This window comes from Scaptodrosophila lebanonensis, unplaced genomic scaffold (genome assembly GCF_003285725.1).
Source record: "Scaptodrosophila lebanonensis strain 11010-0011.00,11010-0021.00 unplaced genomic scaffold, SlebRS2 tig00000001-arrow-pilon, whole genome shotgun sequence".
In the NCBI taxonomy this organism is placed as follows: domain Eukaryota; kingdom Metazoa; phylum Arthropoda; class Insecta; order Diptera; family Drosophilidae; genus Scaptodrosophila; species Scaptodrosophila lebanonensis.
Genome location: NW_022060529.1, coordinates 10,472,846 through 10,500,142, shown reverse-complemented (window position 1 = coordinate 10,500,142; position 27,297 = coordinate 10,472,846). Strand labels below are relative to the sequence as shown.

General features: G+C 39.9%; 7 protein-coding genes across 10 annotated transcripts; 3 read left to right on the top strand and 4 right to left on the bottom strand.

Moving 5' to 3' along the window:
* Positions 1 to 14: 14 nt before the first annotated feature.
* Positions 15 to 14,505, top strand: LOC115628019 (SPARC-related modular calcium-binding protein 2). Of its 4 annotated transcripts, XM_030523950.1 has the most exons (11): positions 15 to 92; positions 3,876 to 4,099; positions 9,342 to 9,495; positions 9,984 to 10,477; positions 10,573 to 10,687; positions 11,961 to 12,293; positions 12,355 to 12,485; positions 12,547 to 12,821; positions 13,647 to 13,781; positions 13,840 to 13,985; positions 14,095 to 14,505. In XM_030523950.1, the coding sequence occupies exons 2-11, from the start codon at positions 4,001 to 4,003 to the stop codon at positions 14,154 to 14,156; spliced, it is 1,944 nt and encodes a 647-aa protein (XP_030379810.1). In that variant the 5' UTR covers positions 15 to 92; positions 3,876 to 4,000; the 3' UTR covers positions 14,157 to 14,505. The 4 variants fall into 4 exon arrangements, with proteins under 4 accessions (XP_030379810.1, XP_030379837.1, XP_030379829.1 ...); XM_030523960.1 differs by lacking the exon at positions 15 to 92 and having other exon boundaries at positions 3,348 to 4,099; positions 12,394 to 12,485; XM_030523969.1 differs by lacking the exons at positions 15 to 92; positions 11,961 to 12,293 and having other exon boundaries at positions 3,346 to 4,099; positions 12,394 to 12,485.
* On the bottom strand, positions 721 to 1,235 carry LOC115628059 (sapecin). The gene has a single exon (XM_030524024.1). It carries the CDS (start codon positions 1,164 to 1,166, stop codon positions 894 to 896), a length of 273 nt encoding a protein of 90 aa, XP_030379884.1. The 5' UTR covers positions 1,167 to 1,235; the 3' UTR covers positions 721 to 893.
* LOC115628012 (GPI ethanolamine phosphate transferase 1) lies at positions 14,505 to 17,215 on the bottom strand. The gene is made up of 2 exons (XM_030523939.1): positions 16,429 to 17,215; positions 14,505 to 16,374 (listed from the first exon to the last, which is right to left on the bottom strand). The coding sequence occupies exons 1-2, from the start codon at positions 17,213 to 17,215 to the stop codon at positions 14,519 to 14,521; spliced, it is 2,643 nt and encodes an 880-aa protein (XP_030379799.1). The 3' UTR covers positions 14,505 to 14,518.
* Positions 17,216 to 17,360: 145 nt separating this feature from the next.
* Positions 17,361 to 17,832, top strand: LOC115628053 (39S ribosomal protein L42, mitochondrial). Its single transcript, XM_030524013.1, has one exon. It carries the CDS (start codon positions 17,361 to 17,363, stop codon positions 17,745 to 17,747), a length of 387 nt encoding a protein of 128 aa, XP_030379873.1. The 3' UTR covers positions 17,748 to 17,832.
* Positions 17,785 to 19,214, bottom strand: LOC115628039 (cyclin-dependent kinase 10). Its single transcript, XM_030523986.1, has 5 exons — positions 19,075 to 19,214; positions 18,940 to 19,012; positions 18,510 to 18,887; positions 18,003 to 18,452; positions 17,785 to 17,943 (listed from the first exon to the last, which is right to left on the bottom strand). Exons 1-5 carry the CDS (start codon positions 19,189 to 19,191, stop codon positions 17,786 to 17,788), a joined length of 1,176 nt encoding a protein of 391 aa, XP_030379846.1. The 5' UTR covers positions 19,192 to 19,214; the 3' UTR covers position 17,785.
* Positions 19,215 to 19,872: 658 nt separating this feature from the next.
* Positions 19,873 to 21,591, top strand: LOC115628049. The gene is made up of 4 exons (XM_030523998.1): positions 19,873 to 20,053; positions 20,552 to 20,696; positions 20,762 to 21,082; positions 21,144 to 21,591. The coding sequence occupies exons 1-4, from the start codon at positions 19,873 to 19,875 to the stop codon at positions 21,589 to 21,591; spliced, it is 1,095 nt and encodes a 364-aa protein (XP_030379858.1).
* A 65-nt stretch (positions 21,592 to 21,656) lies between these two features.
* LOC115628005 (nodal modulator 3) lies at positions 21,657 to 25,816 on the bottom strand. Its single transcript, XM_030523927.1, has 6 exons — positions 25,660 to 25,816; positions 25,042 to 25,585; positions 24,098 to 24,983; positions 23,859 to 24,037; positions 22,840 to 23,804; positions 21,657 to 22,776 (listed from the first exon to the last, which is right to left on the bottom strand). The coding sequence occupies exons 1-6, from the start codon at positions 25,797 to 25,799 to the stop codon at positions 21,852 to 21,854; spliced, it is 3,639 nt and encodes a 1,212-aa protein (XP_030379787.1). The 5' UTR covers positions 25,800 to 25,816; the 3' UTR covers positions 21,657 to 21,851.
* Between the last annotated feature and the right edge of the window lie 1,481 nt (positions 25,817 to 27,297).

The following is a 27,297-nucleotide window of genomic DNA, read 5'->3' as shown; positions in this document are numbered from 1 at the left end:
AGATTGCATTTCTTACTTACTAGTAGCAATCTTCAGAAATTGTTCCGGCCGGCTTTATTGCTTAAATAATATTAAACTAATAAAAGTTTGAAGTAATAGCTGTTTACTTAAGACAAACCTATACTGCATCAATTTCCATGCATAAGTATTAATAATTTAACGTTACGAGTTCACGTATAATTGGCGTTAATTGAGTCTCCTCTGTTTCTGCTTGTAGTAGTCAGACAGTGGGCAGTGCGGTTGACTTGTCTTGTTCTTTTTATTGTTGTAGTTCATATTGTTGTTTGCCCATTTAATTGATAAGAAAAAGAATTTGTGCGCTCACATACTTAAAGTGTTTGCTTCTCATATATTTTGCAGTATATTTATTGTTTGTAATACATTTGTGCATTTTTAATTGCTTTTCAATTTATAAGACGTACATACATATGTAGAATTTAAGGAATTTGAGTGATATTTTTGCAACGTAATTGGTTATCATTACAATCTGACCAAATGGAATGTAATCTAAATTGACCATACAGTGAAAATAAAACCACATACCTATTAATGTGTCTAGCTTTTAAAAATAATTGGAGCAACGAACTGTTCAGGTATTTAGTTTTTAATGCAGAGCCGGCAAATACCCTTGAATAAACTCTTCCCGTCACTGCGTGCCATTGAATTTTGGACGCACTTATGCCCCCCTTTGACCTAAAATTTGAAAAAGCGATAAGCACATTTTTATATGTGTATAATACGAATAAATCTTTTTATTTTGCTGTGCAAAGGCTCATCTACGACACGTGTTGCTGCCCAGTTTTCGGTTACAATTTAATTTTTGAATATGTACATGTATATAGATTAGCTTCAAATTAATTAAATAAATACAAGAGGAATAGACTTTTGTTGGTCTAGCGGCGACGACATACACAAACAGCTTTGCCGTTGCAGTAACCTCCGCGATTTCCCCGCAACACACAGTGGGCGGCACAGGCTCCGTGGTTGACGCCAAAGCCGCTCAACAAATCGCAGGTGGCACGTCTCTGGCGAATGTGCGGCTCCTCCTCGACTAGAGGTGAGGGAAGTACCTCCCATGGCTCTTCGGCTTCGGACACGGGTTGGGCTTCAATAAGGCACACAGCGGCCAATACTGCCAAGGCACCAAGAAACACGGCGAATTTCATTTTTTTTTTTTTAAATGGAAATTGAATACAATATATTCTTTAGAAGCTCGTCTGTACAGCTGTTGAAACTGTTGAGTACTGCGATAGTTGATCAAAATTGCAACTTGTCTTATATAGTAGCCGAAGCATAGCTTATTTAAATTCAACTCTCTTACTGATATGACAAGGAACCCCCGCTTGGGGATTTTTTAGAACACATATTTGCAGGCACGTCTGTTGGGGGATTTTGAAGTCGTGGTTCATTCTACAATTTTTATATGAACGGGAAATTCCAATGCGTTACAACAGGTAAACATTTCCTTTGTTTTCATTGCTCTACATCTTGCAATACAATCTAAAAGTTGATAAAAGACTGTTGCCTTACTATCTATAATTGGCTCAGTGCAGATAAAATAGTAATTGATTTCCTTGTTAGCTCTTCATTCAACATTTCATCAAAAAATTAGCTTGGTCAAAGCAGAACGCTGCTTTAGTCTTCAGTGCCTGGTATGCAATGTAATTGCTTTATTGTCATGAAGTAAGCATTTTGAAGAAATAAAGTTATAAAAACAAGTGGGCAATAAAAATTTCTACTGAAAAGCTTTGGCTAAACAAAGACCGCACATTGATAATGAAACCATACAAACGGATATATTGTTGGTGTGTTAATATTTTGGCTATGCATAATCTGTTGCATAAAATCTGAAACCCTAACCCAAGCATAATTCCCAGGCTACCCAATGCGTCCTCTGGTCTGCATGGTCTGTTCCTTTTATACCCTGTAGTCCAAGAGTTAATGGGTATACTAAACAAGCTAAACGTTATACGTATGTTACATGGTTCTTTGAAATCGATTAAATATGAGCATACATATGCCATGTCACAACTACCATAGAGGCGCCAAATTTCTTCATTAGATTCTAACTTTTAATATGATATTATAGAAACGATTGAGGGAAAACAATTAACAATTTTGTATTTATGTGTTATTTTTAATACGCCATCATGTTCAGAAATTATTTAAAACTGATAACTATATCACGCAGTTGTGAAGGGGGCTGGGCGGAGGGGGGTAGGTACAGGGTATACAAGAGTCGAGCCGGAGAGATTTCGATTCGTTTTTGTTGTTCCTTTTTTTTGTTCTCTTTATTATTGACAGTCTGCAAGTGCTTCTTCTTTGCTTTGGCTGCAAGAACGCCCCCCGCATGGTCATGTCTTTGTGTTTACCTTTGTTATCGACGATGTTTTCGTATTGAATTTGGCGTCATACTGTCTGGCAGTCTCGAACTTTATCTATCTAAAATACATATAGCGTGTTCAGAACCATAAAAGAGACCACAAAGTACACGTTAAACAAGGCAACCGAAACAATATGAACTGTGTGTTGTCACTCTAATGGAGAGAAGGGCGAGGCGGACTGAAAGGTGTAGTGTGTGTGTGTGTGTGTGTTTGTGAGTGTGAGTGTGTTGCGGGAAGCAGAAGGCTTGGGACATTATTATCGTTGCCGTCACTCTGTCTGGCAAGTTTCACGCCACCAATACCAGCAAGAGGGGTTCCAGACAGCGGCACCGACACCGGCAGCTCTATAAATCACAGACGTGCTGCGCTCGCCTTGCACTTGCCTGTCGTTTATATATGTACTTCCATACATACATACGTGTATAAATGTTCGTGTATGTGTGCATGTGTGTGCAAGCAGGGCAGGAGCAGCATGATCAATATACAAGTCTTCACAGTCCTGTCTTTGCGCCTCACGCCGCTCTAACCTTTGTCTTTTGCTTGGCCAGCTGGCCCTCGAGTTGGTTGAAAGACAGACAAATGGACAGACAGAGACAGACGTTCTGTTTTTGATTGTTTTTTCTTTGCATTATTTTTCATTATTTTTTTGTTTGACGAACAAAGTCAAAATGATCGTGAGTGTGTGTGTGTGTGTGTGTCTGAGGCAAGCACTTGAGATATACAAAGGAAGATAAATTTCACACTCACACCACTATTAAATGCTCGACGGTGAGCCCTCGTCCACTTTATGTCCACTTTTAACATCGCACACACACACACACACAGACTCATGGACATGTATTTGTATGTATGTATGATCTTTGGGTTTTTATGCTGCCGCTTGGTCGGTTCGTGAAAAAGTAAAGAAAAGATAAGATGTGGCAGACACGCCAGACACTGTGGCGACATTGTCGATTTCCAATGTGGCGGCTGCCCAACTGTGCGCCTCTGCACGCCACGATCTCACACATGCACACATATACATTTATACACACACACACACTCACACATATTTACATACATACAGCCGACAACTTGCTCTCGCTGGCCACTTTGGGCCACTCTCGGCCACAATTCCCGACTACTCCTATTGAACGGGCCAGCCAACGGCAACGGCTTTCTCAGTCGTATTTGAAACTTTGCGACGCACGGTTTGGTTTTTCAGTTTTCGACGGTTCTCTCAGCCGCTGCTGTTAAATGTCTTCTGCGCCCCTTCAGCAAGAGCAGCAACTTCAGGCATATACAAAAATATTCGTTATATAAACAAAACTATACTAGCGTAGCACTTGCCAAAAACGCTAAAAATAGCGACACACAAATCAATAAATACATAAACAAATAAATGAAAATTAAATCAAACCGCACCTCTGATCTACGCATGAATTCGCAAGTGAATGCTGCAGTATAGGAAATGAAATAAATAATAATAAAATGAAAACATTTTTCTAAAAGTTTCCACCTCAGGCGTCGAACTTAATATGCCTGCCTGACATTTGTGAATCCAACAAATACGGTTAATTAAATCAAATTATTTCAATTGCGATTTGATACAAAATTGTTCGTGTTTTGTGTGTGAAATGTTTGTGAAATGCCTTTTCGCACTGTTCGTGCTCGTTCCGTTGATTTCAAGACCCATCGCAGCAGCCGTTAACCGGGAACAGCAACATGAATCAAAGGTAAGTTTCAAGCATGTCCAGTACACACACTTAACGCAATGCGTTTATATTGTTTCCAAATTCGAGGTATTGAACATTTTTACGAAATACTAACTACGTTCAAGGCAATACTTTCCAAACTGTACTGAACTGTATTAGAATTGTGCAGAACAATTCGAAAACGTCCAAATCAAATTTATAAACCAGAACAGGCCAGATTATCTGTGGATTGATAAATCACAATATTAAGCAAATTTAATGAGATAAAAAATGTTGTGTCTTGAATATATAAAGCTTATGCATATTAGTACGGACTTTAAAAATTCAAATTTGTTCTTGTGGATTTTCTAAGACCCACGACATAAATAGGATATTTTCGGGTCAGCTTAAAAATGTTACCATTATATGTATGTTTGTTCTTTATTTTAAGGATTCATAATCATTTTTTCGAAAGATTTTCTTATATAAATAGGCATCAACAACTTAGAAAAGATATAGATATAGCCTATAGGTATCGGGGAAAGGTTCAGAACTTTTGCTTTGGATAAGATTTGAGCACTCCTACATTAATTGCGAAGAATTGACTCTGATAAAATTCACCTAAGTAGGTACTTGCCTAAACAGTAAAAAAAGAACAGGTAAATTGTTTAAAAAATAATGTTTTACTTACTAGCTGTGCTCAGTCAGATCGTTTTAATAATAAAGAGACTCCAATGTTTTTAGTGAATTAGTTTATTTTCAATTATTAATTATTTGTAAATGATCGGAATATATACAATACAAATGTCCCGCCACAAAAAGGATCCAACGAGGCCAATTGTTGGGCGAGGTAGAATTTAAGACTTGCGCAAGTAGATCCCAAGAAAACACTTGAATATTCCAGGTATTAAAAGTGTTTCGTCGGTCGCTCTGTCGGCTACAAATTGTCTAGAGCAGTCGCTGCTGCTGCTGTGTGCCACTTTTGGGCTTTGTATCTGCATCTGCCCCATGTGCGCACGCGCATTCAGCAAACCAACCAACCAACGAGCCAACGAGCCAACCAACCAGCCAACAAGGCAACCAAATCAGCCAGCCAGTGAGTCTGCGACTGCCAGGCACTGTCTGGTCGGCTCTGGTCTGGTCGGGTCGTTGTGGTAATAACATTTGAAGAGTTGCCGCCGCGCTGTCTGCCAACTTCTGCGCTCGCCGGCGAAACCCGCCATCCTCCGCCATCTTCCGCCCGCCTTCCGTTTGTTTCATCTACCGACGACGAGCTGCCAACTGTTACCCACAGGGTTCGAACACGATTTCAAGGAGCGTAACAGAACACGAATGTACAGCGAAAAACAAAACAAAAGAAAGGAAGAAGTAAAAAATAGGCATGCTCACAAGTCAAAAGCGTTTTGGGGTTCTTGTTTTTTATTTTCATATAAACTGTTTTTTTTTTTTTTGCCGAGGCCCTTCTACTTCGGTAACAAGTTGAAAGCTTCCAAAGCCAAGCCAAGCCAAGCCAGGCCAAGAGATTTGCCATGTTTCACGTTCCGCTAAGGCTGCCAATGCCACTTCCACTAAACTGCCTGATGATGACAAAGTGTGAAGAAGTATTTAAGGTGTATAGTATGGCTTGCTCTCTGTGAAGTTGCTGTTGGCTTTGTTGTTGTTTCATTGGGGCTGTCGAAGCTGTATTTGCCGGCTGGTTTCTGAACCTGCAAGTATAGCGTGCCTTCTTAACTTCTTGGCCGGTTGTTGGTTGTTCGCCGTAGACTTTGGCTGTTGGCTGGCGAGCGTGAGAACTGTCAGTCAATAATTTTGTCGTTATCGTAACAATCCTTGAGCTGTCTCCATTTATAATTTGTGTGCGTTTGCCGCACGTTACAGCAACACAGGGTGTTTCGCATATGCAAATTTAAATACGAATATTATTATTATTTATTTTATTTTGAAGTGGCTTTTATAGGTGGCACGTCTCTAACTTGTTGTCAAATCCTTCTATATATAGTACATATGTATGTGAAAGCTCTGTATAAAGAACGCCTTTCAGTTAGTAACAAATTGTCCACTCTTGGCGCAACCATGCAGGTTTTTTTTGTTTTAAATTTCAGACATACAAGTATACTCGTATATAGCATATCATTAGTTTCACAGAAAAGTCACAATTTGACAAACACAGCACTTTCTCGGTGTCCCATTTTGCTGATGCATGTTCATACACATGTATTATATGTCTGTCTACAAGTAATACAAAGTTATCGTATCTTCCACTCCGATTACAGCCAAACGCGTGCTCGAACGCATACAATGCCCCTGCTCCTACCCCTTCCCCTATCCATGTTGTTTAAACAGCAAACATTACTTATGTCAACAACGATCAAGTGTCCCAAAAGCAAACATAGCCACCTCCCAGTAATTCCAGGTGAAAAAAATTACCTGTCCATGGCCAACTTGAAATGAATTCAATACGAATATTTGTTTTGAGTTTCGTGTTGGCTACCAATATAACGTTCTAATTAAAAAATATGAAAAACAGATAGTAACGTGGATTGCAGGTTGATTGTTTGTGTAAACACGGTGATCTTCAAGTGTTTTTGTGAAGATATTTGGGTTGAAATTCTGCAGATGTTTAGAATATCTGAATATTTGAGTGTTTTTCAGAATTTTTTGTTAATGTACTCTAAATTATCACGAAACACAATTATAAAATATTGAAAAATATAAAAAATATTATGCTTCAATATTGAAAACTAGATATATTTCTACTACTATTTCCGTTTTGAAATTAATAGATTATAGAATAATAATAATTTTAATATCATTCTGTTTACAAATTCGGGGAAAAAGAAAAAAATTAAATTAAATGTTAATAAAAACAAAACTTAATATATATTTTCCTTTAATATTATACTATAGACTCTGTACATTTGAAATTACAATACTTACTTATAATAGAAGAAATTGCTTTCTTTTGGGCTTGCAAAGGATGTAGTGCCTTTTAATTTTAAAAATATTTGTTGAAAAAAATGCAGGTTATGGGTTAATTGGTACCAATTTTTTCCTACTTAATGCAATACTTATTATCGTTTGACTATTTCTTGCCTGCAAAAAAAAAAATACCATTAGCGTGAAATTAAAATATTTATGCCAGCACACACATCTGGACGGTTGAAGGCAATAGCTTGAGCCACGAATTGGCGACAAAAGCCATTGCAATGGCAAAGCTTCAGTGCTACGCAACATTTTCATACTCGGGCATGAATTTTTGATTTAACAAGAATTTGTACAGTCAGCAGACAAGGTAGCCGGCCAGACAGCCAGCCAGCCAGCCCAACTAGATCGACTGCCACTTGCCCAGCGACTTCCATCGTTGGCCGACGGTTTTTGTTTTGTTTTGTTTGCGACACATTTGAATAGAAGCGGCACAAACAGAAACACAAACAAAAAAAGGCGCAAATGCCACTCAAATTATGGAATGACAACTTTGCTTTTCATATTAGCCACCATATATACCATTTATATAGTATATATGCACATGCATAGTTATGTACAGTCGAATCTCTTATAACGCGACCAAAACAATTATACTTGTACAAATGCAAAACAAAACGGCAAATTTTTAAGCAATCTTAAACAATAATAAAATGTTCATAAATATTACAAAATGGAAAAAAGCCAATGTTGTCCAATTATAGCCTCGCTAGAAACAATAGTTGATATTGGTACAAAAAAAAAAGTAGAAGCTTTTACAACGAAAGCTACCAAATAGTTTGAAGAATCATTATACAAGTATTATTGACAGACTTATGGAATTCGTCGAATTATTGTGAAAACTTGCAAGAGCAATTTTATTCGAAACCATTGCTATATTATTTTATATAGCTGCCATTGGATTAGTGCAAATATCAACCTTATTTATTATTATACCCTGTACCCAAAGGGTACAAGGGTATATTAGTTTTGTGCGAGTGCACATGGAACACACAGAAGGAGGCTTGGTAGACCCCACAAAGTATATATATTCTTGATCAGCATGACAAGCCGAGTCGATATAGCCATGTCCGTCTGTCCATCTGTCCGTCTGACCGTCTGTCCGTCTGTCTGTCCGTCCGTCTGTCTGTCTGTATGAACGCAAGGATCTCCGAAAGTATAAGAGCTAGAATAACCAAACTTGGTATACAGATTCTCCTGAGACCGAGAAAGGACGAGTTTGTTCATTTTCTCTGATCCAACCCCCCACTCCCCCCCCCCTATTACCAATTTTCTATAACTCCCGTAATTCTCGGAATTTTGAACTAAACAGTAGTCACATTAGGTTAGTAATTATATATCCGTATACCAAGTTTCATTATGATAGAATGATCGAAAAGAAAGTTATAGCCATATAACCAGGCCCAATGCACACATACATACATATGTACAAGTACACAAACACGCATAAGGCACGATTCTGATTTAAATGTAAATGTATGTATGCATGCATGGAATATTTTATATTTAATTAGTTAATATTTAGTTAATTAATTAAATTAATTTAGTTAATTAATTAAATTAAATTAATTAATTAATTAAATTACTTTTTTGTGGGGTGGTACAGGGTATTTAAGAGTTGAGCCTGCTCGACTTTAGCATTCCTTTCTTGTTCTAGTTCGATTAAAAGCGGTACAACTTATCATATAGTTGCCATAGAAAACAGTGGCTCAAAAATCAAGTATTACTATTTTTTTTATATCGTAAGCCAATTTGGTGTTGATAATTTAATATTGAGTGGCTCACCAGAATTTAAAGATTCATCAGAATCGGTAGATTGGTAAAATAAATACTCCCCAGGTTAACAAATATTATACCATTATTATAATGTTGAGACATTCATTAAATACTGATTGTTTTCAATCATATACATAATTACGTTTGTATTGATAATTGAATACCTAAGCAATCCATCTTCTGGCCTGAATATGTTTATGAAAAATGCTACTTAAAGTCGAATGCTTAATGGCTTCCACATTTCTAATGCACTAAGCTCGTGGGCCATTTTATTCGAGAGCTGACTGTATATAGGTTTAGCTATGCAAAGTGTCCGTCCATCTGTCCGTCTGTCATTCTGTCTATCAGGCCTGTCGACCACAGTAATTCGTATTCAGGCAAGCGCCAGACGAGTGCAAATGCGACTGAAACTGAGACTGAGACTGACAACACGGCGGCTGCGTAATAAATCATTTTACGCGTGTTTGCATTTATTTATGGCAGCATCGAGTTGTGAACGCATTTCGCAAATATTTAACACTTTCAGCTGTCGGAGTGCGCTGCGAAGCTGGGCGAGTGCGACGAAAGCGAGGGTCCTGTTTGCGGCACCGATGATCGGACTTATCCCACACGCTGCCACCTGTTGCGTGTCCAGTGCAGTGGCTACGAGGTTAGCCTGAGAAATCGCGGCGGGTGCAAGGGTGAGTCATATTAAAACACATTGCATGCACTCATAAATGTATGTATATTCAACATTTTAGAAAATACTTCTTTCCCTTTTCCACATTTTCAAGGACGCACAAGGTTATGTTTTGCTCCAATTTAGAGATGACCTTTAAGTAACGAAAGTTGAAAGATTCTTAATATCGGATCGAAACCCAGAAACTATTTTATTTTCTTCGACATTTATTATGTCAGAGGAATATTAATAATATGGGTTTTACTCTTCTCAAAATAATCCTGTGGTGTGATTAAAATCTATAAAATTTCGGCATGAATCAGATTTACATCAGAGCTATAGGAAAATATACTTCACTTTGCAGGAAATATTTTGTGATTTTAATAAATATTTTCAGTTTTTGAAAAGATACATCAATATTAATTGATTTAATTGCATATATTTGTATTGGCGGGGGTTTTTTTCTTCTGACACAACATCAGATATTAACGAATGAATTTCATTTCACAGCCTGCGTGGAGGCGCGTCAATATGCGCGCAAGAATCGGGCACGCAATACTATGAACTTTCTGCCACGTTGCCGCAAGGATGGCAACTACGCTGCGGTGCAATGCTTTGGTGATAACGGCTGCTGGTGCAGTGATAGCTTGGGGAATCCCATTCAGAATACATCGGTGCGCACGCGCAAACCCAAGTGCCGTGCATATAGGCGTGGCAATCGGCGTCGTTCGCCACCGCGTCTCCTAAACCCCGGTCTGGGTGCCGATGGTGGGGATAGCAACAATAGCGGCGTCGGCGGCCATCGTCCTTGCAGCAAAGCGGACCGGGTCGTCTTCAACAATAATCTGCTGGATATTTTTCGCAGCGAGTATACGCGCGCCGGACAACTGCAGCCGCATTCGGATGCAGCCGTGCTTGATTGGAAGTTTGCCCAATTGGATGGGAATGGCAATAAAATGCTGGACAAGCAAGAAGTGCGTGAGCTGAAGAAGCTCGTCAAGCGGGTGAGTAGCTGTCAGCGTGCCTCAATGGTGCTGTTATTGGCTTGACTTACCTATCTTTGAGCTATTCACTATTGATTTGTATGCAAATAATGCAGGCGGTGAAGCCCAGACGTTGTGGACGTGCGTTTGGCAAATACTGCAATGGCAACAAAGACGAGGGACTGTCGCGATCGGAGTGGAGCAATTGTCTGGCTAAAGATGGCGGCAATCGTAAGTACTGGCATGGGATTCATATAACCGTTGCTTAGAGAGTCGGGTATTAGAAACGATTAACAAACCATGGTCGCTCTCATTACTTTAAACTAACCAGGGCTACAAGTGTCTATACATTTATTTTAAAAAATATAACACCATGAACCATCTTCTCTGCTTATCTGGTGTATTTTAATCAACAGACTTAATATTTCTTACACTAGGGCTTATGAAGGAAACTAAGTTCTGAAAACTTAATTTTTAGTTTAAAAAAAAGAAATCCAAAATAATGTAAAATATTTAAATATAGCTTGAGTAATAATTAGCAAATGTATTAAAGAAAGTTTATGTACAAATTATTCATGGCGGACATAATTATGTGAGGGGTACACAGGGAACAACACCTAAATAAATGTAAAGTGGTCCGTTTTGTAAGAAGTAGTTACATAACAAAAGCCTATGCATAAGCTTTTAGCACACAAAAAAAATAAAATAGTCGGATAATCGGAAAATCGTGAAGACCGAAATAAACGAACTATTTTATATATTTATATTCTGATTGCGAACATACTCCTATAGTAGTTTTCAAAAATGTCGGCAATTGTGTGTCCCTTGTTATTTTCTAGTGTTTTTTTTTAGAATAAAATCAGCTATTATCAAACGAACTTTTTGATGTTTTGTACGCTGGACCAAGTACTTATCAGCAATGTCATAATATAGGTTTATGTTTTTGAAGTGCTACGCCTTATTTTAATTGCTGACAAATTCGCACTCGTTCGGAAAATGTGAAATGTGTTCATACAAAAGCGTTGTAAAAACTACACTCGTAGATCACAGCTTGCTAAGACCTTTTTAAGAAAATGAGTTCCTTTATTAATATAATGATGAAGTTAAAGCGAAGTCTGATAAAATATTAACGTGATTTTTAAGACGACTACTTCGAAAAGTTGCCTACAAATATGAAGTGTTATTTTTGGAATTGTTTAAATTAAAAAATAGAGCAAGATCACAAAACATTAATTTTATATCGAAGTATTCCAACAACCTTAGTGTTAGAAGTAACAATAATAACCATCTTTTTAAAACTGGTCGATTAATACATGCTTCATATTTATTTAATAAGCATTGCACATTTCTAATTCGTCTTCATCAACTGCATGTTCTCCTACTTATATTGATATTGTTTACAATTATAATTGAATTTCATCATCGAGCATAACAATTCATAATGATTCGTGATTTAACATATTTTTTGGTACATGTGTGTGTGTATGTCTGTATATCCATACAGGTAATGTGGCCGTTGATGTGTTGAAGAGCCGTCCAACGCCTAGCAGTATTATAACAACAACCCTCCGTACACACATTACCAATCTGCATACCATCCATACAAACCACAATCCGAACCAAAACCAAAACCACGATCATACCAACACCAATATCATTGGGAACCATCACAGCCAGTCTAGCCTGTTGGATGATTTTGGCAGCGACAGCAACGAACACAGGACGCCCGGTGAATACGATGAGGGCTATGAAAGCGAAGATGACGAGGACGAAGATGGTGGCACCATCGACAGGCCCAATTCACGCACATCCCTGAACTATGCACCATCATTTTATTGTACGTAAATGTCGGGATACCATATTCAAACTAACAACTATTCAACATGGCATGCTTAAAGGGCACAATAGAATTTATGCTAATGCCCATCTCTTAACAGTTCTAAGTTCCAAGACGGAGCCGACCAACACCGAGCCCGAAACGGAGTCCAATTGCTGGTCTGATCAGGCTGGAGCCCTCGAGGAGCAACTCGTAAGCCTATTTATAGCTTCGATTTGAAGGTTTCAACTAACCTTTCATCCAAAACTAACAGCACAGCGGCAACAGTGAGATCTATATGCCGGAATGCACCTCCGATGGACGCTATCAGCGAGAGCAATGCTACCGCTCCACCCCCTACTGTTGGTGCGTCCACGAGGATACGGGCAAGCCCATCCCGCATACCTTAGTAAATGGCAAGCGGCCACAGTGCGATGAGATAAGCGCCGTGAGACCCATGAAGGGCTGCTTAGAGCCACGTCACAGCGCCTTCCTCAAGGAGTTGAAGGAGTATCTTAAAACGCAAATACTTTCCGGCGTCAATACCAGGTAAGTGTTGTTTTTAGAGCTCACAAAAACTAAATGATATTTTATGTCCTAATGCGATAACATTTAATGGCGATTTTCTTATCGTTGCGTAAACTTTTACCTCGGAACTTAAATTTCTTAATTTTATTCTATAAATTTCGAAAAAAAAATTCAAAAACAAGTCAAAATTACAGTGTTTCTGGTAGAAAAATATTTCTTTAGGTTATTTTTTTTTTATAGGAAGGTATAAAAACCCAAATTATATATATAATCAAAACGGCGAAAACACTACAATAATAAATTATATTACTCAAATGTATTTGATGAACGCTTAACCTTTTTCGCAATTAATTCTGAGCTTTACGTTTTTTGTCTTCTCATCTGAAAAACTTAACACCAATACAAATATGTAGTATTTGTTTATTTTTCATAAACTATGAAAGTATCAACAATTATCTTAAATTTTTTTTTGGCAAAAGAATATTCTTTTCTTCCAAACATTCTTCCCAAGAAGAAAGATAAGAAATTGGGGCCTATTGTGCAAGTTCACACTTGGAATAAAATTGTTTATATCAACTGCTGTAAGAAAGGATTTAACGCCAAGTTACTTAAGTTTTTCAATTTGAAATATATTTGTAATATTAAGGGTAACATTATCTCCACTTGTAAACCTTTTCTAAGCATATTTTTTTGCATTCTTAAGAGTTACTATTGTTTTAATAAAGCTATTACCCCTTTAAATAATATATTTCTTTCTAATAATATTTGCCATTAATCTATAACGGTTCTCTAAATTATTGTCTGGAATTTTCTGAAAATGGTCTAAATCATTTGGAATTTTAACAGCACAAATACGACCATCTGGAAAACGGAGGATGAGCGCATTGCCACATTAAGTTTCGTTTTTCTCGACAAGAACAAAAACAAGTCATGGGAGCGCAAGGAATGGAAGGTCTTTCGAGATCTCGTCACCGGTGTCAGGTGCGTAGTCCAAGACTTGCTTTTTTAGAACAACAATTAATATTAAAATGTTTTTCAGAAACTTGCGAAAATGTGGCAAGAAAATGCCGCGCTACTGTGATGTGAATGGCGACAAGAAGATCTCAATGTCCGAGTGGGTGGACTGTTTGACGCAGTCAACTGCCCAGCCGGAGAGCTCCACAACTGCAAAATCAGCGCAGTCAAGTAAATAAGAAATAAATGTGATAAGGCTTTCAAAAAATTTGATTTGAAGTCATCTTTTAGCTTTATCCAAACGTTGTGTACTTTTTTTCATTGTCACATTTTCTTGCAGATGAGACTGCGACTTCGCGACTCCTGGGATCAAATCCATTGGAGCAATATCTTAAAGATTAGTGATACATATATAGTATGTATTCATAGGCCCGAAACACAAATCATTCGTTTTTGTGCTATAACTCATTAGATGTCGTGCCATGTTGCGTGGAGCTTAAATAACAGGGTTGTGTTAATCTACTTATTTCTTATTTCAAGCTTATTTTAAAAATCAAATTAAGAATAACAAATGGCATTCATGTAAAACGTTTTTTATAGTATTGGTTGTAAAAAGTAGATCGACACAACTTTTTTAGACGCACCAACCCACACACACACATTCCTAGCAGATAGATACTATGATTTAGTTACCTACTTACGTAATTAGCGCTGTAAATATTAATCGAAATACATATGTGTATATTTTTAAGTAATGTGTAAAACTAAGCTTTACTCTTTATTTTCTTTATGGTTGTTAGTTTGAGCAGCAGCTTGGCCAAATAGGCTAGCAGCAGCAGCACCAACGTCGTAATCTCCATGATAACAAAATGCGATATAGAAGATCCAATCTCCAGCCAGGAGCCACTATTACGCACCATGAATAAAAAGTTTAGGCCCATTATATCACAGATGAGCAGCAGACAGATGAAAAACTGGCGTTCATGCTGACGCACATAGTCGCAATATGTGTATATAATGGACATATTCAGCACCACCGGTAGGATGAGCTTCAGCAGCACCAATCCCATAATGACGAATGGTGCAAAATGGCTGAGGAAGCAACGCGCAATGTTCGGATCGAATGAGCTAATGGACGCAATATTGCCGCTTCCGAAAAGCGAGAAAAATGTGTATAGTAGAATTGTAAAGGCCAGCCGAAAGGATGTTTGAAGCTGTTTTCGCTGTGGCGCAGCCTCCTCCTGAGCTTCTTGAGTCGCCAAAGACAGCATCAGTTCAATGGCCAACAAATGAACGAAGAGCGACTCGTATGATGTGCATAGCAGTGTGTAGAGTGTGCCCAGATTGAAGAAAATATGCGCGAGACGCGATTCCAGCGATGTGTCCTTGCTAAGTAGAATCGAGACAAACGCATAGATCAGATATAGCCATGCGGCAAGCTGTAGTGGAAGCGGCACACCCATTTGATTTGTGTGCAAAAACACACAGGCAGCTGTGATCAATAGTATTGAGATATTACAAAATTTAGTGTGCCAGCTATACCGATGTCTGCAGAGTACAAAGGCGCGCAGCAGGATAATTAATATGCCAGCGATCATTAAATACATATTCTGATAGCCCACAGATGGTGGCAGCAGCGGGAAGCCGCTCAGGCATATGATGAGCAACAGCCAAACGTAATATTGCAGAGTGTTCGTCTTAAACTTGCCCCAATTGCTGTAGCAAGCAAAGGCAACGAAACACAATGAGATCAATCGACGCTCGAAAAATGTAAATACCAGCAGTTCGGCGCACGCAATAAGCACCAACAATTGCGTCTTCGATGCAAATCGTACAGTTTTGTGGGCATTAATATTATGTACGCGTTGTCTGATGGGCAACAGCCAAATGAACAGCGGCAGCAATAAATAAAGTCCAATGGACAATGAAACGCCCTGCAGCAATATAAAGATAATAAGTATAGCAACCGCAATTCCTATTGTTAGCATGGCAGTGTCCGCTGAAGCATCATCTTTTGCTGGTGCGCTGGAGTACAGCGTTTTATCCACCGCCAGAAGTTGATAGAGATATAGTATCCAACCCACAAATGTGGCCGTAGTACTGAAGAGCAGTGCGTTACGATAATAGCCGTGGTAATAATCAATACCATCCAACGCCAATTTCATTACCATGCCGCTGCTTGTCAGCGATTCCTGGTATTTGCCTCTCTCCAACAGTTCTTTAGCTTGACGCTCATAGATCTCAATTTCCAAATGGCCCAGTGCCTTGAAGCCATTCATATATTTCGCAAACAGACCACGCTTGTGATCCTGCGCTAACTTACGGAACTGTTCCAGCAGCTGAAGTGCGTTACTGTGCGCAGCATGTGCCTCGTAGTTGGCACTGGCATTTATGTATCCTAAGGGCAATACGCCAAAGTTGTTCATGGGTGGCGGCAGGCCAATTAGAGCTGACATCAATGGAGTAAGCTGCGCTTGTTCGAGCTCATGTAGAGGTAGACGTGTGCCCTTATCATTGGCCACAAAAGTACGATCTGCTGGAGGTCCGTTGTGAGTTATACCAGCACCCCAAAGAACGAATGGCGTGTCTGTTTCATGAGGTGCACCTGCACCATGAGACCCTTTAAAAAAAGGTGCTTAGAGCAGTGACAAACGGTTTAATTAACTCGACCTACCCGAGTCAGTCATGCCATGGTCCGAGGTTAATAAATATGCTGTACGTTTATCTGGGAAAACCTTCTCAAAGTACTGATACATCTCCCATATACCATGTTGCGTAAAATTGAGGTTCTCCAAGAAAAGCGGCGTTCCGGGCTTGTGCACATGACCGGCTGTATCCAAGCCCAACAGATGCATAAAAAACACCACTTCCTTAGCGGCTCGCAGTTCCTTTTGTTTCCTTTGCAACAGTAGATGCACTCTCTTAAACACCCAGTCGTCAAGCTTATACGTTTTATGCTGGCCAGAGAAGTCCAAGTCGTGGTTGTAGGCATCAAACAGCATCGGTCGTCCGCCATCAGCGAGTTTCTCAAAAATATGCAGAATATCCTGCGCACCCCAAGCATAGGTATGGCCACTACGGTTGAACACCGTATCGAACTCAATTGGATTCTCTTTCCAGCCGCGCGTCACTGCCGACGGATCCTCATAAAGTCCGGCAATTAAGGCTATATGTCCTGGTCTAGATTCGGTCGGCACCCGTGTCCGCGATATGCCCACCAAGCCTTCCCGTATGAATATTTCGCGAAGGTCCGCCACATGGTTGCAGTTATGCTCGAAAAATGAATCAGCACGCAGTCCATCGGTGACAATCAAAACTAAACGATTTGCGGGCGCCTCCAAGCCGGCCGCCTTCAACGGAACCTGTGGCCGAAGACCCTCAATAACCGGAGAGCGAAAGTATATTACGAATATGGAGCCCAGCAGCAGCAAATGCACAACTAGTGCATATAAACCCCACATCAGAACAAATAAAAATTAACAGAAAAAACGCCCGCAACAGTAACAAATTCCGATTCCGACTGATAAAAAACAGCTGTGACATTTAATATTGTTATCATTGGTTATCGATAGGCGGGTGTGACTGATGCGACTGGTCACCCTAAAAATGTCAGCAGCACGTTTGTATTGTGGTTTTCGTTTGTTTTCAATAAATTCAGCACAAAATGCGTTGAATAAAAACCCCCTGGGTGGAAAGAGCCTGGTGGAGAGCGTTGGCGTAACCAAAAATGGAAAAACAATTGTGGCCTGGCATCCGGACACTTCATTTCCTTATGAGCATACAAAACCTCTGCCGGTGTCGGTGGAGGCGCAGAACTCGCAGGTAATTAAGGAGACAGCGCTTCAGACAGCAATAAGCGCATTCAAGAATAAGCAACCTGAGGTGGCGCGCCAGGAGCTAATGCAACTAACACATACAACAAAGCATCGTTGGTTTCCACGGGCTCGCGACAAGAAGGCCAAAAAAACACCCATGGATCGCCCGTATTTGTAAATTTGTATTGCATAAGTGCAAAGCAAAGTCGTTAGAGTTTATTCTAAACGTTGTCTTTTAATAAACACATTTAGTAAATCGGAAATTGGTATATTATCTGTGGGTGGTTGTGTTGCTTGTGGCATCTGTCGTTGCTGTTGGCCACCACTCAAGATACGGTGTTGCGGAAATGTGGGCATTAGGCGCGCGTCACAAGCTGTAAGTTGAAAAATAAATAAAGGTTTCTTTGTTGGTTTCGTCTTATTCTGTACTCACGGAGTGGCGCCGATGTGAAGTACTTGCTGGTCAGGCATTCATCAGCAGAGGCACGTGTGTTAGGATTGTAAATAAATAAAATGTTAAGCAATTCTCTTCCCGGCTGACAAAGCATATGGAATTTGGTTTTTAGGTTATTGTACGGCTGTTCACTCAATGTGAAGTTCTTAACGGCAGGCAGTTCTGAAAATCCAGGCCAAATGGATTCGGATGGCGCACCCAACAGCTCAATGATCAAATCAAGCTGTGCGATCTCTGAATTGCCGGGCAGGAGGGGTTTGTTTAACAGCAGCTCGCCCAGAATACACCCAAAAGCCCACATATCTACGGCTGTGGTGTGTGTCCTGGCGCCTAGCAGCAATTCCGGCGCTCTATACCAAAGCGTAACCATTTGCGGAGTCATGACGGGCTTCGGAGGATTTCCATATAACCGCGCCAACCCAAAATCGGCTGAAAGCAAAATCAAATTTATAAAAATGTTACCTGGCAAAACTTTCGGATACCTACCAACTTTAATGCAGCCCTTGTCAGTCATTAGAAGATTAGACACTTTTAGGTCACGATGAATTATAAAGCGGGCATGCATATATTGTAAGGCTCGAAGCACTTGAAGTGTAATGCACTTAACTTCCGATTCGGTGAATGGTTGCGACATGTTGTCGAGTAGCGATGCCAAGTCCTGTTCACAGTAATCCATTACTAAAAATATGCTATCCAAGCTTTTGCCGACCACAACTTCGCGCAGATGTACAATATTCTCATGATTGCATTTCTTAAGGATCATTATCTCTCGTAGTCCACTGACCGGCAAACCATCCTTCTCTTGATCCATGCGTACCTTTTTTAGCGCCACAATTTCGTTTGAGCGCGTATCACGTGCCCGATCTAAGCAAAGGGTTTTAGAAAAAACAGCACTAAAATATGTTCCAAGACTTACAGACAATGCCGTAACTGCCCTCGCCAACGCGATTTAGTTTCTCGAACTCGGCCACTGGGCGGCAGCGTCCGTACTGGCGAAGTAATATAAAATTAGCTCAAGCGTTTACAAATAAATGATAAAAGAAAAACGAACCAAATCATCCTCCGGAATCGGCATTGGCACTCCGGTCTTTAGGGACATCAAGAACCCCTTCCGTGTGACAGGCGCCTGAGGATCTGGAGCCGGGTTTGCATCTGGTTCATTGGACATCGCGGTTCCTGGACTAGGATTAGACCCGGACGCGCTTCAGCAATTGTTACAATTAGAACGAACTAGCGATGGGAGATACATACATATTCCCTTTTATTATCGATAGCTCTTGGTAGAACGGCGCGCGATTTCAAAATTTGATAGACGTACTTCTTAGGTCGTATAAAAACAACAACCAGTTCGGTAATGTTGCATGCTAATTATGTAAATGTTTTAACTCGCGTAATATGTACTAATTTAAAGAAAATGCACACCACTCATCGATTTGCACAAACATGCGTAAAAGCAACAGCCGCTTGTATGATATAGCACGATTTTTGAAATATACATAAAAGTGAAATTGCACCAGTTTAAAGAAATTTCTTTAGCATTTCAAATGCATGTATCAAATATTAAAAGACAAAAACGTTTCGATCCAATCGAGCACTACGCATGCGTTACACTCTTCACCTAAAACCACCAAGGCACTGGCACTAATATCAATATTTTGTTTAACGTGTAATTAGTTTGGCAATTATCACCATGAAGTTGCTTTGCTGGAGGTATAAAAGCGAAGACCCGGGTAGTAAGTGCATCAATCAGTTCGGCAGTAACTGTGGATGTGACAGTGATAAAATAAGCTCCCAAAGTTATATAAAAAGGATACATCTCGATCGGCATAAGGAAATAACGTTTTTTAAAATGCATAAAAATACTATCTTCTATGCGGCCGTGCTGCTTATAGTGTACTTTACGTTAGTGTTTTGTGAAGAGGAAGTTGATAATACCGAAACTCAAACACCGGATCTGGAAACATTGCTCAGTACTGGCAGAGATTTACTGGAGGTGGAAGGACGCACGCGTCGTCGCCATCGGTTTTGGCGTAAGTTGACAAAGCACGAGAATTCATTATTGTTTTAATTCAATTATTTATAATAAGTATTAACATCTTCAACACATTCTTAATACTTGTATCTTACATAAAAATTATCACTTATAAAAAAATGTCCATATATAACTAGTGTACTTATTCATTCTATCACGATTATTAAATTTTGTATTAGTTCAATATAATATAGCACACTATTTATATACATTTGTAGCACTTTTGCACTTTCTTTCAAAACTTTCCCAATAACCAGGTGGCTAGACAATACGCATATTTTCCAATTGGTTCATCACGACCAATTAATTAACACTTTTCACTTTCAATCAGAGCATATTAAACAATACATTGTCGTAGATCACGTCCCGCCTAAAGAAAATAAGCCGGCTGTAGAATTTTGTGTATACAGAGTGAAAGTTTGTTGTGATAATTTGGAAACTTTTGTAATTGAAATATTGTTATTTAATCGGTATTGATATGATCTTATACCTTTAGTTCGCCACCTATGGCCATTAGCTATTGCTTACTGGATTAAAGTGAAGGTTGTCATTGTTTCCTTCTTCGTGGGCAGTGCAATTTATTTGGGACTGCGGTACTTCTGGCCACACAAATGCAATCAGGAAATTATATTAGATCATCCGTGAGTACAAATCATAAATCGAATAAGTGATAAATGATAATTAATATTGCATATCACCGATGCAGACCACCATCATACACACAGCACGACCACATACCTTACTCCCTGGCTCACTCGCAATCGGAGCATATAGAGCATTATGATTCACCCACTTCGTATGACTCTAGCTCCTTCGATCCCTATTCTGCCTACAGTGGATATTCTTCAGGCTCGGACATTATATCCGACGATCATTCCTACGTACACTCTGATCCAACTGCACCGTCGTCGAGCGGGCATCCAAACCGCCGCGGCAAACGAAGCATCGTTGACGACGACGAGGAAGTAGAAGAAGTTGATGAGGAAATTTCAGAGAGCGTTGCGCGCCAAATGCCCGCTGAGGAGCAGTAAGTGTCGACAGAAATATTATGTTTTGAAATACAATGATCTCTGCTTTTTGTGTTCTAGAATTGCGGATTTCATGTTTGCTTTCCTGGGCCTCGACTCTAAGGCTTGTCGCCGTCGCTTTGTCTGTGAAATGGAATTCCGTTCCAAGCTCAATCCCTTAAGCAGCATGGCCTTCCGTATTGTTGGTCGAGGCTTTTTTGAAAAATACACAAACGCTCTCAATCCACAAGCTAGAGCGACTAATTTTAGTGAGTGTGCCACCGTCAATCCCGAGTGTATTTTCGTTGAGCATGAAGCTGTTGAGGCAACTGGCGAAGAGAGTGCCACGGAGGAATCATCAGCGGCACACGAAAGCACCGTCGAAGCCAGCAATGAGCTGACCGAAGAGGGAAATCTGGAAGCACAAAACGAAGAAAATCTGCAGGCAGAGAGACGACATGCAAAACAGAAGCACAGGCGAGGTGATCGCATGCTGGACTCCATTGCAGAGCACATAATGACCCAGTAGAACAATTAAATTAAATTATTTTATTTATTTATTTTAGCTATTAAGTTGAAGATGGATTTCGAAAACATATGTATATGTAAACTTGCCTCATTTACTAATAAAATTACAAGGAAAAATCATAATTTATAATGAACAAAAATGTAACATGGGGCTCTAAATAATAGTCATTTACTCAAAACAAATCTCAGTATCAAACAAAACCAAATACCCAACTCGAAAACGAGAAAATCTGTTCGTAATCTAGGGACATACTAGTCAAACTAAATTTTTTTGACCTTTTTCTTTTTAATCGCGTTTGTTTGGTCGACAAATTGTTCGTTTTGTCGCTTTTTAACTGCGTTTATCTGTTCGGCCATTTGTTCGATTTGTCGCTGATTAATTGGTTCGTTCTTACGCACATTTGTTTTCGTCTTTTGGCGTTGTGAAAAATCAGCGGCCACATCGCTCAACTTTCCCCAAACAAAATTTAAAAAGTTAACCGCTAAGTCCTGTTTGAAGAAAGCAATGGCAACAAGGGCGATGAGCACCAGTGCTGAGATCGAGTTCTGATTAAGATCTGCCTCGGCAGTGCGCACTTCTGGCTTGAATTCCAATTGCACAAACACAGAGCATCTATCGGCTACAAATGAGAACGAGGGAAGTTTGTAGCTGTATGTCTTTTCGGAGAGTGTTGATTGCAACTCCACCACATAGCTCTTGCCATCACGTGGAATACGTGGGAAGTAAACCATTATGCCGGGATTGAAACTGGACTTCGGATTCAGGGGCGACGGTACGCGTTGAGAGAACACTGGCGAGTCTGATTGGCCACGTCTATACATAACAATACGCAGCGTTTTGTAATGCTCATTAAGCGCAGCGGTAATGCGAGCTGTCACATCTACGATTTTTATGGGATTAATAGCAATAAGATTCACATCGCGTACATCCGCGTTGCCCACGCTGATGGTGTGCTTTGGAGGTATGGAGCGATCGACATTCGGATCGCCTGGCTTTACGCGAACGGTGTATGAACAGCCAGGCTGAAGACCACGAATCCGATATTGACCATTATTTTCACTGATGGCCTCCTCTTGCTGATGCATGCAGCCCTCATCGGCGGTGGCCTCCACTGTGACCTCGGCAAATGGATCACCATTCAGCGATGTAATGGTGCCAAAAATGGAGTAAGCATAGCGCTTGCCGCTGTTAAATAAATGTATAGAAAATTTGACTTGAAAGGCAGAAAAATTAAGTCGCAAAACTTACACCAATGTGACCGAAATTGTTTCACCGTCTTTGATGTCAATCATTTTGGAATTAGGCTCGAATTTGTATTCCTTCATCATGGGTCGCAGATAGTATTGGGATGGCGACAGCGAGTGGAAGTTGATGGCACCGTTGTCACCAGTAATTAGGTTCTTGCGATAAGTTTCACTACCACTTAGTGAGAGTAAAACTCCACTTAGCGGTTGGCCAGCTTCGTCCTTCACAATGACAGCAACTTCGCAGAGTTTATGGGCGCCAAAGGATGCAGATTGTCGATTATATTCGGTGAATACGTAGGATTCTTTTTCAGCTTTCAAATCAAATTGCAATGCCTCGTCAATGGGTCCAAATTGAAATTCACCCGTTACAGAAGTGAGCGTATCGACGACTGCAATATCCGGATTATTGGGGAAAGACAATGTTATTTTGGCATCTTTTATGGGCGGCACGACTTTGCCGCGCAGTATCAATCCACGTGTAGCTACAAAGTTAAATGCAATATCTACGCAATCGCCGCCACCCACAATTTGCTGCGATGTCGGTGCGAAGAGCAATACTTGACTAAGTGGGGTAATATTTAAAATTTCGTCTGGTTTAAGATAAGTTTCATAGCGATATGCATATTTCCCGTCAACCTTGTGTGATTCTGCAATGGGCGTAATAATTTGCTTGCCCAAGGATTCAGATTCAATTGCCAATTTCAAAGAGTCAGCACTCGGTTCCGTGGAAAGAACACGTACTCCTGTTTTATGGGCAATGGCATTGATAATCAGCGTTTGCATTTGGTCGGGCTCCGATGTAATAAATTTGCTGGGCAAAGTATCATCGTAGATATGACAGCCCTCAAGTTTAAAATCGTAACTTCCATATTTGGAGACACAGAAGGTGTTAACACCTGACAGAATTTTCAAAGTTTCGACGGCGGGGGGAGGATCCGAGGGTCCAGTCACATGAGTGTACTTCATCTGTAAAAGAATATTTGCAATTAAGTGCGTAATTTAATAGTGTTATGTACTTACAAGAGCGCGATGACTGGAAATAATAGAGACTTCATAGCCCTTGTGTATGAAAGGCGGCGCTTCTTCCTCAGCACTGGCGACATTCAAAAAGACGCGTGTGGACTCGTAGCACAGATTGTCTTGTGGTATACTGATTTCATAGGGGCCTGGTAGCACATCCTTGAACGTATATTTTCCACCTGCAAGAACACATAAATTAAAAAACAATATACATAAGTAAGAGGGTTTCCCAAGCTTACGATGAGCTTTTGCGCGCCATTTTTGCTCTGTGGGCTGGCCAGTTGCATCCAAACTCTGTAGTGTCACCTCAGCAGATGTGCAAGTGGCCGTGGCATCCGGTAAACATTGTAGCTGGCCGCGTAATTTGGCTTTGACCTGAGAGAAGGTTATCCCATTGATTGGTTCATCTTGAACTTCAGTTTGTTGCGTCACAGGGAAGAATTGAATTCCACTGGTCTTGTCCGCATCTGTAGTCAATACAACAATGTTGTATTTACCCGCTGGCAAATATGTGCACCAATTGCCACTCGATGCCTGAGTCGTTGCGGTCGTGTGGAATGTTGAGCCGATTTTCGTGATGCCCAATACATAGGACTTGGACGAGGTAACTTTCCCGCAAACTTCGTATGCCGATGGCACAATTGTTGGCAATGTTGGTGTTGAGATTTGCACCTTTACTTGGAAGGGCTCAAACTGCAACTGCGGTGATTCGATTTCTATGGTGTAAGTGCCAGCTTTAATGTTCGTAAGAGTGTAGCTACCCTTGGCATCAGTCTCTGCCACTTTTCGATTATCTAGCTTAACAATCGCATTCTTAATTGGCACACCAGTAGCTGAGCTAAGCACCTGACCCGTAACCGTAAATCCGGTTATTCTAAATTGTTCTTTCAGTTCTAAAGTATCTTTGCCAACTTCGACTTCTATGTATTCAGGGCTTAAATGCAATTTTAAATTCGAGTTTTCGTTGACCGCTTGCAGCAAATATTTGCCCATTGGCACATTCTTGAAGTTATACTCGCCCGATTTTTCCACCAATGTATAGCACGAAGCATCGCTTTCAAATTCGCTTTTCACTTTATTTGTGAGCGTTTTTGTGGACTTGTCGCACCCAGGCACAAGCGTTTGCTGCGGTTAAAAAGATCCTTCAGTATATATTTATATTTAGAAGATAAATATCACTTACGCCCTTTCTCCGGTACAGAACTACCCCAATATTTCCGGGCAATTGAGAGCTAGCGTCAAAGTGTCCATTTACATCAAATCCGGAGACCACCAGTGCGTCATTCGGCAACTCAGTGTTACCGCTTTTCACAACGACATTGTGCTCTGCCTTGGAAAAATGCCAATTAGCATGGCTGGCCCGGAGTACATAATTTCCAGGAATTATCGGAGTAAAGGAAAATACGCCATTTATGTCGGATTTCGTTCGCCACAGTTCCCCCTTCTCCGACTTCAACTCAACGTCCACATCGCGGGCACCACTGCCACCGCTAAGCGCCACTTTGCCGGTAATTCCGAAGCCCTTGAATACAAAGTTCACATCTTTTCCCTGACACACGTCAGTCTTTCCATCGAATGTTAAAGGCACCTGTTTCGGCTCGAAACTCCAGCCCGGTGGCGGTGAAATGCTCAGCAAATATTCACCCTTGTCGTAGATAGGCAAGAAATAGTAACCATTAGAAGGTGAGCAGTCGGTCTTGTCTTTTAACGAGCCCTGCTTCGTTAACCTATAATGTAGGGAACATTTTTTAAATTAGTTGTAATGGGACTGCGTTATCAGGCGGCAACTGTTTTCACTTACAGTTTGATTTCCACTTTAGAAAAGTCAATGTCGGCATGACTTTTAATGAAACCACCACAGCCCAAAACTTCATTTGCCTGCGCTTTGATTTGCCCTACAAATTTAATTAATAAAATTAAGAAAACACCGGACAACCTCATTTTGACTACGTGAAGAAAAAAAATGCAAATGAACCGATAATCAGCTGAGTGGTTCTTTTTTGCCTTAGCAGGTTGGCAGTGTCATATACAAGTACTCTTATACTCATACTCGATACCATCTTGAAAATCCGTTATAAAACTAGCAATATAAAAAAAAAACACCAATTAAAATACAAGCATTGAAGAACATAAATCTGAATGGTCGATAATGCCTGTGAACATTTACCAAGGTACAACAACGTTTTTTTTTATTTATTCTATAAATAAAGTGGCACTATTACAAGGCAGGTACCCTTTAGATTCAGTGGAGCTTGAATGTCACAATGAAAATTATGAAATATAACATTGCCCCCGATATAATTGAAAGGAGTATACCAATGCAATTTATCCTTTCAGAAAAGTAGATAACATTAGTCCGAGACTAAGCACATTTTATTTATCAGTTTTACTCTCCTAGGAATTGTATGATTTTTTAATTTTTGATCTTAAACATTTAGAGCATTACCGGTCAAAATGTATGTATGCCCTAAACGGAAAAAGCAAAATGAGAATAAATATCATCTTCAAAATGGATCTAGGGAGGCGATATATTTTGTTTTTTCTTGGAGCTGAATGTTTTTTTTATGGTTTTCCCCAATGACCGTTTACATTTCGGTTAAATGAAATTAATGCTTGAATGACATTTCATTAGCTATTTTTTTTTATTATTTAAACAAGAATACAAAATTGCGATAATTTTCAACAGCTGACACAAACTTTGAGAGCATCCATATGCTTGTAAACTGTCTCTGTTGAAATTGCTGATGTATGTACATCACTTGCTATAGGACTCAGAGGTCATTTGGAAGCTCTTGACATTGAAAGCACTTCATTGAATGACAAATAAGCCTGTCATATTTTAATTATCGGAACGAATTTTCATTAGGACAGACCATGTATTTATGTAGAAATGTGAAATATTCATATGTTCGTACACATTCCCCATTCGCTTTTTTATGAAAACTATTTGCTTGAGAAGGCGAAGGAAAAGACATTCGAAAGAAATTAATTTCAAGCTTCGGTTAAACTGATGCTCGTGCGATAAATGGTTGCAAATAAAAAGCAAACACAAAAAAAAAGAATGAAGGAATACATCTGAGGCGACACAAAGACGCAGAATTGTGAATTGTAAACGAGTAATTAAATAAACGACTGAAATATATATGCAATATCAATTACCGACATTGACTTTGAAAAGTGCGCGTTGCTTTTATCTAATGGATATAAGCAAGTGTAGATTCAATTGAGGAAGGTATCTATGTATGTAAGTAGGTATCAGGGTTAGGTAAAACATAAGACGACCGGAAGTACGCCTGTCGGCTGGCGGACTCTACACTCTATTTCTTCGCATGTCTCGTGCCTGGCTACCTGTTGTCGCCATCGATTCAAAACAAATTAGCTGGGTAGCGACGGCAAGCACATTAAGACCTCTAAATTATGCACCTATGTCTCAGTAGCT

Coding starts and splice junctions, on each gene's coding strand:
- LOC115628059 (XM_030524024.1), bottom strand. CDS start 1,166: ATGAAATTCGCCGTGTTTCTTGGTGCCTTGGCAGTATTGGCCGCTGTG.
- LOC115628019 (XM_030523950.1), top strand. CDS start 4,001: ATGTTTGTGAAATGCCTTTTCGCACTGTTCGTGCTCGTTCCGTTGATT. Junction 10,478..10,572: donor TGAAGAAGCTCGTCAAGCGG/GTGAGTAGCTGT, acceptor CAAATAATGCAG/GCGGTGAAGCCCAGACGTTG. Junction 13,986..14,094: donor TGCAAAATCAGCGCAGTCAA/GTAAATAAGAAA, acceptor ATTTTCTTGCAG/ATGAGACTGCGACTTCGCGA.
- LOC115628053 (XM_030524013.1), top strand. CDS start 17,361: ATGTCAGCAGCACGTTTGTATTGTGGTTTTCGTTTGTTTTCAATAAAT.
- LOC115628039 (XM_030523986.1), bottom strand. CDS start 19,191: ATGTCCAATGAACCAGATGCAAACCCGGCTCCAGATCCTCAGGCGCCT. Junction 19,013..19,074: donor CGATTCCGGAGGATGATTTG/GTTCGTTTTTCT, acceptor TTACTTCGCCAG/TACGGACGCTGCCGCCCAGT. Junction 17,944..18,002: donor CTTCACATCGGCGCCACTCC/GTGAGTACAGAA, acceptor TTCAACTTACAG/CTTGTGACGCGCGCCTAATG.
- LOC115628005 (XM_030523927.1), bottom strand. CDS start 25,799: ATGAGGTTGTCCGGTGTTTTCTTAATTTTATTAATTAAATTTGTAGGG. Junction 24,038..24,097: donor ATGGCGCGCAAAAGCTCATC/GTAAGCTTGGGA, acceptor GTGTTCTTGCAG/GTGGAAAATATACGTTCAAG. Junction 22,777..22,839: donor ACAATTTCGGTCACATTGGT/GTAAGTTTTGCG, acceptor TTTATTTAACAG/CGGCAAGCGCTATGCTTACT.
- LOC115628049 (XM_030523998.1), top strand. CDS start 19,873: ATGCATAAAAATACTATCTTCTATGCGGCCGTGCTGCTTATAGTGTAC. Junction 20,697..20,761: donor GAAATTATATTAGATCATCC/GTGAGTACAAAT, acceptor TCACCGATGCAG/ACCACCATCATACACACAGC. Junction 21,083..21,143: donor CAAATGCCCGCTGAGGAGCA/GTAAGTGTCGAC, acceptor TTTGTGTTCTAG/AATTGCGGATTTCATGTTTG.
- LOC115628012 (XM_030523939.1), bottom strand. CDS start 17,215: ATGTGGGGTTTATATGCACTAGTTGTGCATTTGCTGCTGCTGGGCTCC. Junction 16,375..16,428: donor CCATGGCATGACTGACTCGG/GTAGGTCGAGTT, acceptor CTTTTTTTAAAG/GGTCTCATGGTGCAGGTGCA.